Here is a 14,859-nt window from a genome sequence, read left to right on the forward strand (position 1 = left end):
CGACGAGTGAAATAAGCACTGCAAGTCGAGCACCCGGTTTCTGAACCCAGCAGAGGGGGTGCCCATCGAGGACCTACCCTAGAAAGGGACAGAAACACACAGGTCCCGGGAAACACTGCAAATAAACTAGCAGAAGGGTTATACACACAATCACCAGTCTCATTAGATACACATATTCATATATAAGACATGAATCATACTCACCCACCATGGTTCCCGCGTCGGAGCTCTGTCCGGGGAAGCCTCTAGACCGGACCATCAGTAAGATGGTCACTATGAACCCATAGAACCAACCAAACCTAATAGTTTAGGAGACCATAATGCAGGAAATTTCCCACCTAACCTCGGTCAGGTGGAGAGATGGTGGTTACAGGGGAATTTAGGAAGGTGAAAAGATATTTCGCAACGTCACTTTCTTCACCCGCTTCACGACAAGTAAAGCCTCGCCGTAGCACGATCCATAATTTCCAAAAGCTCATCATACGCAGGGCAGGAGGATTGGGAAGCCTCAGCTTCTTTGCCCTCCTCAGCTATTTCCTGCTTTTGCTGCGCTGATCCCCGTACAGCAATGGCCCCTGAATCACGACGATCACGAAAGGCAAACCCCCCTTCAAACTCATTGGCCAGATCCACCTGCGATCCCCACGAGCTCATTCCCTTCCGTGCCTCAGCAGCGGCGGGTCCTGGATTGTGGGAAGAAAGAGAGACAAACGAGAGTGGAGCTTTTTTCTTTGGAAAAAACGCTCGCAGTGCATGCCGATTGCCCCCTCGGAGACATCGCGTGCGTGCTCTTTGCCCAAACAAAACAACGCATAGATCGTGTGTGTCATCAGATGTAAAACAACGTCAACACGGATGCACACATCCTTAAATGCTTTGCTAGTGCTCACCATAATGAGATAAATAGAGATCACTCTTACCACAGAAATGCACGCTTCAAACAAAACATTCAGTGAAGACGAAGAAGAGAATGATGTGTAGCTCCCGGTGCCCATTTATACTATAGTCGCACCGGTAGTGACGTCATGGCTGTCGCCGCCCAACGAGTTTGTTTTTTTTCAATGTATGCTTCAGACAGGGTCACGACGAGGTGTTCCCCATAGCGACCCCTAGAGGACGCAGTTCGAAGTTCCCATGAAAGGGAACTGTGATTCTTAAGAGTTCAGGGTCTGCTGTGCTTCTTTGCGGGGCTGCATAATTTGGCCAAAAATCATATATTGCGTTACTGTGATTTGTTTGTTTGTGTTTACTGCTATTCCAGCTTCTGTGGCTGTTTTCATGGTGCGAAATATTATGGCTGAATTATATCATGTTTTTATCATTTATTTTTGCTAAAAACTCCAAAACTGTATTTGGCTTAACTGTTAACAATCTCTTCAACAGAGTTAAAGGGATAGTTTAAAAATTCTCAATGAAAATTCTGTCATCATTTACTCACCCTCATGTCGTTCCAAACCTGTAGGAGTTGCTTTCTTATGTTGAACACAAAAGAAGATATTTTGAAGATTGTTGGTATTTTTTTCCCCTACTATGGAAGTCAATGGCAACCACCAACTGATTACCAATCTTCAAAATATCTTCTATGTTCAACATAAGAAAGCAACTCATACAGGTTTGGAACGACATGAGGGTGAGTAAATGATGACAGAATTTTCATTTTTGGGTGAACTATCCCTTTAACTGAAATAAAGTTTTCCTGATTGTGATTTAAACTGATTGGAAAAAACGCTCGCAGTGCATGCCGATTGCCCCCTCGGAGACATCGCGTGCGTGCTCTTTGCCCAAACAAAACAACGCATAGATCGTGTGTGTCATCAGATGTAAAACAACGTCAACACGGATGCACACATCCTTAAATGCTTTGCTAGTGCTCACCATAATGAGATAAATAGAGATCACTCTTACCACAGAAATGCACGCTTCAAACAAAACATTCAGTGAAGACGAAGAAGAGAATGATGTGTAGCTCCCGGTGCCCATTTATACTATAGTCGCACCGGTAGTGACGTCATGGCTGTCGCCGCCCAACGAGTTTGTTTTTTTTCAATGTATGCTTCAGACAGGGTCACGACGAGGTGTTCCCCATAGCGACCCCTAGAGGACGCAGTTCAAAGTTCCTATGAAAGGGAACATTAATTTTGTATTCTGTAAAGGATTCTAAAATGCACAGTACATTAATTACATTAAGTACATTATATATTATGTCGCTATACTGTATGATAAAAAAGACAAATTAATAAATATAACTGTTAAAAATCTCTTCAACAGAGTTAAAGGGATAGTTTAAAAATTCTCAATGAAAATTCTGTCATCATTTACTCACCCTCATGTCGTTCCAAACCTGTAGGAGTTGCTTTCTTATGTTGAACACAAAAGAAGATATTTTGAAGATTGTTGGTATTTTTTTCCCCTACTATGGAAGTCAATGGCAACCACCAACTGATTACCAATCTTCAAAATATCTTCTCTGCTGTGCTTCTTTGCGGGGCTGCATAATTTGGCCAAAAATCATATATTGCGTTACTGTGATTTGTTTGTTTGTGTTTACTGCTATTCCAGCTTCTGTGGCTGTTTTCATGGTGCGAAATATTATGGCTGAATTATATCATGTTTTTATCATTTATTTTTGCTAAAAACTCCAAAACTGTATTTGGCTTAACTGTTAACAATCTCTTCAACAGAGTTAAAGGGATAGTTTAAAAATTCTCAATGAAAATTCTGTCATCATTTACTCACCCTCATGTCGTTCCAAACCTGTAGGAGTTGCTTTCTTATGTTGAACACAAAAGAAGATATTTTGAAGATTGTTGGTATTTTTTTCCCCTACTATGGAAGTCAATGGCAACCACCAACTGATTACCAATCTTCAAAATATCTTCTATGTTCAACATAAGAAAGCAACTCATACAGGTTTGGAACGACATGAGGGTGAGTAAATGATGACAGAATTTTCATTTTTGGGTGAACTATCCCTTTAACTGAAATAAAGTTTTCCTGATTGTGATTTAAACTGATATATGGTAAACATTTATTATCTCATATCGCTGCTGCTTAGATATCCAGGCAGACAAAAAGATCATAAAGTACACACTCTCCACACAGATGCAATAATAGTTTTTTTTAGACTGTTCACTAGGTAAATAAAAGTAAATAAAAATAGACTGAAGACAACATAGCTTGATTTGCATTTCAAGGAATGGAAATTTTGTTTAAAGGGGTCATATGATGCGATTTCAATTTTTCCTTTCTCTTTGAAGTGTTACAAGCTGCATAAAGAAGATCTGTAAAGTTGCAAAGACTAAAGTCTCAAACAAATGCCTAGTTTATAATGGGTTTTCATGTTTTTGTCTCGTTGCTCCAGCCGGTGTTCTGTACACGGCACCACAGTATGTTAAGGGCCGTAACATTTCCGTCTCACGCTTGAGGTATTCGGCCAATCACAACACACTGGATAGCTGGCCAATCACAGCACACCTCGCTTTTCAGACTGATGAGCTTTGTAAAAATCGATGTGTTTCAGAAAGGCAGGGCATAGAGGAGAAACAATAATGTACAGTATGTGGAAAATGTGTTTTTTAACCTTAAACCGCATAAACATTTCATTACACCAAATACACAAAATAATGTTCTTTTTAGCAACATCATATGACCCCTTTAAATCTAAACCTCTAAAAATAACAATACATAATGTAGCAATAATAATTGGACCAAAAATGTAAATAAAAATAAAATAACAACAGCAAAATAAACAAAGGTAAATTGAGTAATATTGCTAAAACGACTTGAGGTAGCAGTATCTGTGCCCCCATCACAGAAATATCACAGAAATAAGAAAAGAAAAAAAAAGTCATTTTAATTGTAATAATAAAGGTTGAATAAAGATTTAAATAGTAGAAGAACCTATTAACCTGCAGAGAGCTCCATTAGCCTAGCAACTTTTGAACTGTTGAACTTTTAAATATCTGACCACTGTTTTATGATAGAATGCTATAGAAACTTATATTTTGAACAGTGTAAACATTAAAATATGCAAAATCAAAGTGGGGGTTAGGACGTTTATTTTGAAATGAACAAATATAACTGAAGAAAATGTTTTTACATGTTTACTTCGCAATACAGAAAATAGGTGGTAGAAAACCGCTAATAACAAATTTGTGATGATTTTCATGCTTGTGTTAAAATGGTTAGAACTATTATACATGAGAAAATACAAAATACCAGGTTAAAGTTACAAACACTCTCTATTCTATAAATCAGAATAAATTTCATTAGCCTGTAATGAACTTACAGTCCTCTGTCTGGCTGTGACACTTAGGTCACCAACCCTTACCTACAGAAAGCATTACTTCCAAAATGTTGTAGTTTACGCAATGTATAAATTGTAATCAGAGATGCAAACAGGAAAGGGGGAAAAAGGCAAGAACATTGTGTGGATCGGGGGCATGCTCCACACAGAATTTATTTTAAAGATATTTGCTTTACATGCTCCTTTGTATTTACTTGAGGATATTTAAAAATATATATTTGTATTACCTTATATACACATCTAAAACTAATTTTTCACCAGAAGTAAAAGAAAAAAAATAACATCTTGTTGCAACATTTTACAAAAATCAAGATTGAATATATTTGGTCAATATCCCATGTTATAAAAGATGAAGTGCTATGCAGGCTGTTTTAATACAATACTGGCTGATTAGACAACCATGCTGACCTAAAATGCAAAATGTTTGCCCTTTCTCTCTTCACCGTTCCCGCATCTCAGACCCCAAATACATAAAATATTACCCTTTTTAGACAGTTTTTGGGAAAAGAAAAGAAAAAAGGGTAAAGAAAATACTACACAAAACTTCTTGAAGCAACAGTTATTTTATACACCACAATACTGTTGTAGTGTATAATATACACAATACACTGTTACACCACAATAAAAAATGCATATCGCTCTGTCCCACGGGCAGCTTTGGGCTGATCACTGTTTGGTTCATCTTATACCGACCTACAGGCAGAAACTATAATCATCTAAACCTTTATTAAGGACTGTAAAAAGATGAAAAAAGAGACTAATGAAGCACAGCGGGATTTACAAGCCTGTTTCGACCTCACTGATTGGGAGTGTTTTTGAAGTTGCTGCCATCGATCTGGATGAGCTCACAGAGACTGTAACATCATATATCAGTTTCTGTGAAGACATGTGCATTCCAACCAGGACTTATTTAACCTACAACAACGACAAACCATGGTTCACTGCAAAACTCAGACAGCTCCATCAGGCTAAAGAAGATGCTCGCAGGAATGGGGACAGATTCTTGTATAAACTTTTACATGTTTACTTCGCAATACAGAAAATAGGTGGTAGAAAACCGCTAATAACAAATTTGTGATGATTTTCATGCTTGTGTTAAAATGGTTAGAACTATTATACATGAGAAAATACAAAATACCAGGTTAAAGTTACAAACACTCTCTATTCTATAAATCAGAATAAATTTCATTAGCCTGTAATGAACTTACAGTCCTCTGTCTGGCTGTGACACTTAGGTCACCAACCCTTACCTACAGAAAGCATTACTTCCAAAATGTTGTAGTTTACGCAATGTATAAATTGTAATCAGAGATGCAAACAGGAAAGGGGGAAAAAGGCAAGAACATTGTGTGGATCGGGGGCATGCTCCACACAGAATTTATTTTAAAGATATTTGCTTTACATGCTCCTTTGTATTTACTTGAGGATATTTAAAAATATATATTTGTATTACCTTATATACACATCTAAAACTAATTTTTCACCAGAAGTAAAAGAAAAAAAATAACATCTTGTTGCAACATTTTACAAAAATCAAGATTGAATATATTTGGTCAATATCCCATGTTATAAAAGATGAAGTGCTATGCAGGCTGTTTTAATACAATACTGGCTGATTAGACAACCATGCTGACCTAAAATGCAAAATGTTTGCCCTTTCTCTCTTCACCGTTCCCGCATCTCAGACCCCAAATACATAAAATATTACCCTTTTTAGACAGTTTTTGGGAAAAGAAAAGAAAAAAGGGTAAAGAAAATACTACACAAAACTTCTTGAAGCAACAGTTATTTTATACACCACAATACTGTTGTGGTGTATAATATACACAATACACTGTTACACCACAATAAAAAATGCATATCGCTCTGTCCCACGGGCAGCTTTGGGCTGATCACTGTTTGGTTCATCTTATACCGACCTACAGGCAGAAACTATAATCATCTAAACCTTTATTAAGGACTGTAAAAAGATGAAAAAAGAGACTAATGAAGCACAGCGGGATTTACAAGCCTGTTTCGACCTCACTGATTGGGAGTGTTTTTGAAGTTAACACAACACTATTATACATTTATTTAACCCACATACTTTTTTTACATTTCAAATTTGCACATATCATACCTATACATACATAATTGTCTATATTACATAGTGTTTTTGCTATTTTGTACATTGTCTATTTTGTATATTATTATTTTTATTATCTATGTCCTGTCTTGTCACTGTCATTCTGTTGCACTGTGGAGCTTCTGTCACTAAAACAAATTCCTCGTATGTGTAAACATACCTGGCGATAAAGCTCATTCTGATTCTGATTATTCAAATTTGCACATATCATACCTATACATACATAATTGTCTATATTACAGTGTTTTTGCTATTTTGTACATTGTCTATTTTGTATATTATTTTTTTTATTATCTATGTCCTGTCTTGTCACTGTCATTCTGTTGCACTGTGGAGCTTCTGTCACTAAAACAAATTCCTCGTATGTGTAAACATACCTGGCGATAAAGCTCATTCTGATTCTGATTACTGGATTCGGTGGTCGAACAGTCCATTGGCATGGTTTAAATAGGTCCAATTATATTAGCCTACTGTACAACCAAGGCGGCACGGAGGTGTTTATTTCGCGTGAAGGCAGACTACTTCTGCGATCTTCAGAACATTATGAAAACAGCATTGTGATTGAAGGATAGAATCCGAAGCAAACGGTAAGATTTGCACGTTTCTTTTTTTATATTTTCTCAGTAACGCCGCGCCAGACAATTATTTACACACACTGCATTTCAGATTCTAATATAGTCTATTAAAATATCCTAAAACATTTGATTTGTTTAAAGGTCCCATATTGTCAAAACTGAAATTTCCTGGCTTTTTTCATGATAACTGAGGTCTAGGTGCTATGTAACTACCATATAAGTTTCAAAACAGTTAGTCCACAGTAAAATACACAGCCTGCTTAAAGTAGCTGTGATTTTTAAGTAACCGTTGTGACTTCCGTAAAAAGCTGACGTCAGAACTACAGTCACCGCCTTTGCCAAACCCCCAGACAACATCACGTCCATGCTATTGCGGAGCAACGACAACAGGGAAACATGTCGAAAAGGTTAACTTTAACCACGAAACCAGATTGGCCGACCTGTAACGTTACACACTCACTCAAAGGATGGATGATCTGACAGGATTGTTACTATGAGGTGGATCACATCTAAGGTGTATAGTAAAGACAAACTCACCGTGTCTATCTAGTCATGATGAAGATGTATATACATTTCAATTTCAGCAGGCAACTATTTTTACAGCTACATTATTGTTCAAGCCACAATTAATCACAACAATGTATATACAATTACAAATGATTATACATAAATTGCCAGTTTGTTGTTTTATTCACATGCACACAGACATTATTTCATACACGACAATCGTGAGATGCAAGAAACAGACATATGGCAAGAAATCTGTAGACGTGCCCACAACAACAAAAGACAATACTTTACTTACGTACTTGTTCACTTACGTTGGTGCTCGTGCTGGGGCTGGTGTTGTTTGGATGCCAATTTTGGAACGTTTTTGCTGGGATGGGCATTTAAAAAAATCTGAAATTCGCTTTTGCACCATTATCTCCTTGTATTAAAGTTAATCTTGTTCGCATTCTGTATAGTTCATGTCTGATACCACGCGCCAGCGTCACGTGTTCATGAGGATTGGGCTAATCATCCCATATAGAAAACATCACAAGTAAAATTAATCATGTTTATAAAGATAAACATGGGTTTATTATAGCCCACTTACAATTTACATTTCAGAGATCATTACAAATAATTAAATGCTAAAACTGAATAAATTTAAATGAACAAACTTGGCATTGCATTTGCAACCATGTGAAAACAGGGGGTGCTGCAGCCACCTCAGCATCCCTACTTCCCACCTACATGCATGTAAATAATTAAAGCACATATACTGTATTAGAACTGCATCGCATATAATTATTTAATTAAATCACAGCGTTTGTGAATTCACAATTTTTAAATGGGTTTAATATATCATGCAGCCTTGGGAAACAGTCTAATAATGTGTTTTATGGATTCTCGTCCATGAAATTCGCCACTTACGGTATTTTGCCGGTTAGTCGACGCGAGCATAATGAAGTCGAGGATTTCGTCGAATAAAATCGAGGAATCACGACAGCCCTAATCAATTTTGATATATTTATTCGAAAACAAGACAAGGACAGTGAATGATTTTTAGCAATGTAATGTACCGTACAAATAGCATTTTTAGTCCGCATGTCATATTTTCCTACCGTCTTGTACCTTTAACGGTAAACATGGTGTCAAGTGGATGGGAATATGCATGGAAATGATATGCAGATGAGGTTATGCATAGTAAAACTAGGCGTTGTAAGCTCCATATATGGTGATTTTGGAGAGGAGACGCATGTATGCACAAATCTTCAGCTGACAGGGATTTATAAAAGGATTTTTGCACAGGTTCTGGCGTGGTTTTATAAATCCAAAAACTTGTGCGTACGCCAGATCTATCTTTTGTGCGTACGTACAGTTTTAGGATGAAATCTACACAAAGTTTTATACATGAGGCCCCAGGACAACCATCCCCCCCAGTTTATTACGATAATGGTAAACACCTGATCTTAAACTTACGCCCAGAAGTCCTCAACTGTGTCGAACTTGGTGATGAGCCTTAGATTGTCTTGCCACATTTTGCTCTTATCATTCTTGTAGAACCAAAGACCCCATCTACACACAGTACACAAACGATACAATAACAGACAAGGAAGAGCAGGGTGAGTAACCACAGTAGAGAATGCAGAAACGACTCAATCGATTTTTCAAACGCTAGTAGCCTGAACACACCTGTTTTGTAAAGGGTGCTTCATATAAGGGCCCTTCAAAATGTTTGTTTCAAATTTCAGTTTTTCAACCTTCTTCCTCGTTACTTTTTCAATCTGGTAAAATGTAAAAGAAATGATTGGCGGGGCACAACCGCACCATTGAAACGCACGTCGTCGTCTTCGACGCCGTTAAACTTTTGTCGTGATATCGCTTCACTAAACAAACAGCAGATTTTATATTTTGCTCTTATCATTCTTGTAGAACCAAAGACCCCATCTACACACAGTACACAAACGATACAATAACAGACAAGGAAGAAGAGCAGGGTGAGTAACCACAGTAGAGAATGCAGAAACGACTCAATCGATTTTTCAAACGCTAGTAGTCTGAACACACCTGTTTTGTAAAGGGTGCTTCATATAAGGGCCCTTCAAAATGTTTGTTTCAAATTTCAGTTTTTCAACCTTCTTCCTCGTTACTTTTTCAATCTGGTAAAATGTAAAAGAAATGATTGGCGGGGCACAACCGCACCATTGAAACGCACGTCGTCGTCTTCGACGCCGTTAAACTTTTGTCGTGATATCGCTTCACTAAACAAACAGCAGATTTTATAAGTTATTGCAGGTAAAATAAAACAAATGCTGTTAGACTGACACGTGTGTGCACTGTGAAATGAGTACATTAATTACATTTCGGACAGGACGTGCTCACCAGCTGTACAGCACACGACGCCATCATGTCAATCCTGTAGCGCGCGAGAGCGACTATTTCCGCCCAGCGCCTGCATTTATAACTTCAGAGATATGTTTTAAAATTATGATTTTTAAAGAAAATAACTATTTTGACTATTGTAAATTAAACTATCAAACTTTCAAAATAACATAAAAACGAATCTTTTTATTTTTTTTACTTTTTTCCCTCCGTTTAATGGCTTTCCAAACCTGACTGGGTATGGTGGTAGGAGCAGGATACATATTTATAAATCAATGACAAAATTCTATTTTCCCTCTTTCTGTTTTTTCCCCCTCCCCACTCACTCTGGGTCAGCACTGTATGCATTTCTGTCTAAAACAATTTATACATTTATTTTTATGTATTTGAATCTATATGACATATTGGGAGAGTGAGTGATAATGTCATCATTTGCATAAGATCAAGAGAAAGTCATGTGAAATGATTCATCTGAGCATAACATGATAAACACTCATGACTAGAACATTTAAGTGATCATCTGATTAGGTTTTTAAAGTAGAAATGTTGCTGTTATAAAAACTAATGGCAGGTCAAGTTGTAGGACATGTTTTGTATCATCTTGTCTTAAGAATCAGTGACGGGATGGTTTGATATTTGTGACTCTGTCTGTGAAATCCAGGCTAAAGTCTCAAAATCTAATTATGAGATAACAAGCATCAAAGTTTGATTTCAACCATTCATTTCACTATGATTTCAATCTTTGACATGGCCTTACTCGGTCAATAAAGATATAAAGGTTATATTTTCACAGAATGTTCTACATGTTTATGAAGGAGGATTTTATGTAGAAAACAGTAAATCACAAAAAAAAGACTTTAGCTGGGGTTTCACAGGCAGGGTCACACAAAGTCTTTGCATTATTGTGACATCCAGTGCAATATGTTCATCTCACCACCAGAGGTCTCTGTCACCCGCTTTTTGAAATGGACTCTAAAATGTGACACAATTCAATAGTCACACAATATTAATTCAAAAGATGTTAATGACTTTTTGTTCAGTCCTTTATTAGTCCTTTTTTGATTTATGTACATTGTTATAGTTAATATATGAATACAGAGAACTCTTGTTTTCTACTTGTCAATGGGGTTTTTATTGTGACAGCTGGTATATTTTAAAATATGTCATTAAACATATTTTAATATATTTGTAAAATATAATACAATAAAATATTTTACATTTTAGATAATACATTTAAAAAATGTTTAACGCAAATGTATAACAGCAAATAAAAAAATGAATTCCAGCACTGAAAAATCAAGCTTGAAAAGATGAGATATATTATGTGTTGGCCTGCATGTCATGTGACCATTAAACGACTTCAGAGAACCTGAACCTGAACATGTATTGTTAAGTTATTGAAATATTAACTTAAAATCCCAGGGGGACTTGGTAGGTAAATATTTAGGTTAAGGGAGGTTGGCTGACAACAACAACAACAAAAGTTTAGGAATCCCTGCATTACATTAATAAATAATTAATAAACAAGACAAAAACCATGACCTTGCACAGCCAAAGTCTACCAGACTTGAAATATTTTTGTCCAGATTTTCGCATCCTTGGTCTCCTCCTTACTGGTTCTGCCTGGCTGTCTGACTCCCTGGCTCAGTCAACCCTCCCCAGCCCCCCAGCTTCACCGACATGACCACAGTGTCCTAGCCAGTCACCGTGGTCTTTGGAGTCATGGCCTCAGCCTGGGACTTGCTCCACCTCAACCCTCCAAGCACAGGAATTCATCTCGGCCCTTCGACCCATCAGCTTTACATTGGCTTCTCATTCTCTCTGCTCCACCATGGCCTTCATCTGGGTCCAGAGACCATAAAAGAGAGATGAATAGAAGCAGCAGTGGATGGAACATAATAATTCATTTTGACATCATGACCTCCGTTCTGGGACATCGGCCAGCAGGTCAGTCAACTGGCACCTTGAATTGAGTGATTTACCTGCTAGAGGTAATGTTTCTGAGCTAATATTGGTACCTGTTAAGTATAAGCAAGCTTATATGCATGGTTTCCTAATGATATGTGTATTAACAAACTAGCTAGCTGCCGGCTAACTTTGATAGATGTTTACTAGCTAGCTATTGAGTATCCAGGGTTTCTCAACTTTTGTTTTGTCCACATTCAGGGACAGGTTGTTGCACCTCCTCTCTGTAGCTGATCATCATTGCAAGGAAATCTGACAAAACTTGTTAGTGTAAATGTATAGACAAGTATATTCAGCTTAAAAGAAGCAAAGTTAATTATAATTAAATTGTATGATTTAATTTTCCCCTACTACCCCTAAAATTAAGTTTGCATATTTGAGTTTACAGTGAAATGGAGGAGAAAAGAAAAGAAAACTAAAATGAATGCAATAAATAAGAGCAAAAATCAGATGAACCAAATGCCAGTTACATTAATTGTCAATCAGGGTCATATAACTACCTGCGGTCTGTTATGTAACGGTTGCATGACAGGGAGAAGTCGAGGCGAGGATCTACAGGTCTTTATTAATAAGCAAAAAGTAAGCCAAAAAGTGATTTGCAATAATCCAAAAGGTAAATGCAAACGTAATAGCTCTATATAACAAGTCAATGGTCAACTACTCGGCAAACAGAGGGCTGTATATACAGGTGCATCTCAATAAATTAGAATGTCATGGAAAAGTTCATTTAGATAACTCAGTAAAACACAGATGTAACTTATTAGACAGATATCGCAGACAGGTTCCTCAAATGTCTCATACATCACTGGTCCTGTGATTATGAAACAAGTTCATTAAACACGAAAGAAAATGAAAGTTCTAAATACTCCCTACTCCATACAATCAAATGACAGTTTATACAATATTAATTGTCAGTCAGGGTCACATAACTACTTGCGGCCTGTTATGTAACGGTTGCAGGACAAAGAAAAGTTGAGGTGGGGATCAAAATGCAGCAGGTCTTTATTAATCAACAAAAGAAGGTAATCCAATAAATCATAGTAATCCAAAAAGCGAAGGAAAGAGTTTGCAGTGATCCAAAATGTATATGCAAATATAACAGCTCTGTATAACAAAGACAATAAGTGACAACTCAAGACACAGATGTAACTAAAACAAAAAAAAACTAGAAATAAACAATAACATACTTAGAAACTAAGGAAAACAGAATTGAAACCAAACCAGACATGACAGTAGTAAATCACTCACTCTTTATCTGTTTGAAAAGACTGTAGATGCTATCAAATTGCTAGCTTGCCCAATATTTCAAGTCCAATTAATATGTTAGTGTAGAACAAAATCAAAATCTAACTCAAAACCTGAGTTTATTAACTTTTCCAAAAAGTCTCCCATCTAGGCTTAGCCTAGCTTCACCAGATAACCAATAAATACCTCCAGCACAAGGCTACAGACAGATTCCCTAAACCCTGGTCCTGTGATAATCATCACAAAGAAAGTTAACGAAATTTGTTCATGTAAATTTACCCGGTGTCCTATTGTGCATACTGTCCATTTTAAATAGTTTCCCAAAGCAGAATATGTTGAAAAGAGTATGCCAAAAGTCCCTGGATAGTCCAGTATAGGCGTGTCCACCCCTGTTCCTAGAGATCTACCTTCCTAAAGTTCTGCTCCAACCTAATCAAACACAAATGTGCTATAGCTACACTCTTTATATCACAGTCCTGCAAAGATGACAAAAAAATTACTCGCAGTTGCTGTTGCATTTTAAAGCCAATTCATACTGCACAGACCAGTGGCAACAACCGACCGAGTGTAGTATGCCACTTCTCAGACGTTACTTTAAAATGATTCTTCATGTTCAGTTGGTGGAAAAAAATACTGACCAATGGCAACCGATGCCGACAGGGGTTACACACTGATCAGACCAAACCAGACAAATGCATCTGTTGTCATTTGTCTGTGCAGTGTGTTGGTGCAGTGTGAATTGGCCTTCAGATCAAATATATAATGGTGATTAAGTTCGACCTGGATATGTAAGTGAATAATGAGACATTTTGCTAAATAAAATGATCCTGCTTGAAGAATAGCATGAGAAATGTATTATGTCTGTTGAATTTAGAGGAGTAAGTTGAATTTAGCATATTCTGACATTTCAGTGTGGTTGAAAAACTTCTGGAAAACACTTGAAAACAGTAGTGTGGATGGAGAGTATTTTGAAATAAAAACGTTGTTTTCAAATGTAGTCAAGTCAAGTCACCTTTATTTATATAGCGCTTTTAACAATACAGATTGTGTCAAAGCAACTGAACAGCAATAATTAGGAAAATAGTGTGTCTGTTCTATACTGCTGGTTCGTCTGGTCAGAGGAGAACTGGCCCCCCGACTGAGCCTGGTTTCTTCCAAGGTTTTTTCTCCATTCTGTCACCGATGGAGTTTATTTGCAATCATGTCAATGATATCATTGGAAATGAAGTGTCCCCAACTAAGCAAGCCAGAGGCGACAGCGGCAAGGAACCAAAACTCCATCGGTGACAGAATGGAGAAAAAACCTTGGTAGAAACCAGGCTCAGTCGGTGGGCCAGTTCTCCTCTGACCAGACAAAACCAGCAGTTCAATTTCAGGCTGCAGCAAAGTCACATTGTGCAGAGGACTCATCTGGTTCCTGTGGTCTTGTCTCGGTGGTCGTCTGAGACAAGGTCTTTACAGGGGATCTGTCTCTGGGGCTCATCTAGTTGTCCTGGTCTCCGCTGTAGAGGTCCTTTCTAGGTGCTGATCCACCATCTGGTCTGAATACGTACTGGATCCGGGTGACTGCAGTGACCATCTGATCTGGATACTGTCATAAAGCAAGGCCAGACACAACGGGTAAGTGAAAGACAGGAGGGTTTATTGGTACAGGATGTGGAGGAGTAGAATGGGTTAGGTTAAGGCAAGTGAGAGTCAACAGAGTGAATGATTCCAGGGTTCTTATCTGAGTTCTGAGGGTGAGTGTCTGATGCCGGTTTCGTGGGAGATCGTGG

The 14,859-nt window shown here is 37.5% G+C and overlaps 1 protein-coding gene across 1 annotated transcript in view; it reads right to left on the reverse strand.

Moving 5' to 3' along the window:
• eif4e1b (eukaryotic translation initiation factor 4E family member 1B) overlaps positions 1 to 9,931 on the reverse strand; it is a 20,522-nt gene extending 10,591 nt beyond the window's left edge. The window contains exons 1-3 of the mRNA XM_016244458.1: positions 9,875 to 9,931; positions 9,560 to 9,651; positions 8,972 to 9,067 (exon numbers count right to left, since the gene is read on the reverse strand). Coding sequence (XP_016099944.1) covers positions 8,972 to 9,067; positions 9,560 to 9,651; positions 9,875 to 9,901 — 215 coding nt within the window. The 5' untranslated portion in view covers positions 9,902 to 9,931. The remainder of the gene's footprint in view (positions 1 to 8,971; positions 9,068 to 9,559; positions 9,652 to 9,874) is intronic.
• Between the last annotated feature and the right edge of the window lie 4,928 nt (positions 9,932 to 14,859).

This window comes from Sinocyclocheilus grahami, unplaced genomic scaffold (assembly GCF_001515645.1).
Source record: "Sinocyclocheilus grahami isolate Dianchi unplaced genomic scaffold, SAMN03320097.WGS_v1.1 scaffold720.1, whole genome shotgun sequence".
Lineage (NCBI taxonomy): Eukaryota > Metazoa > Chordata > Actinopteri > Cypriniformes > Cyprinidae > Sinocyclocheilus > Sinocyclocheilus grahami.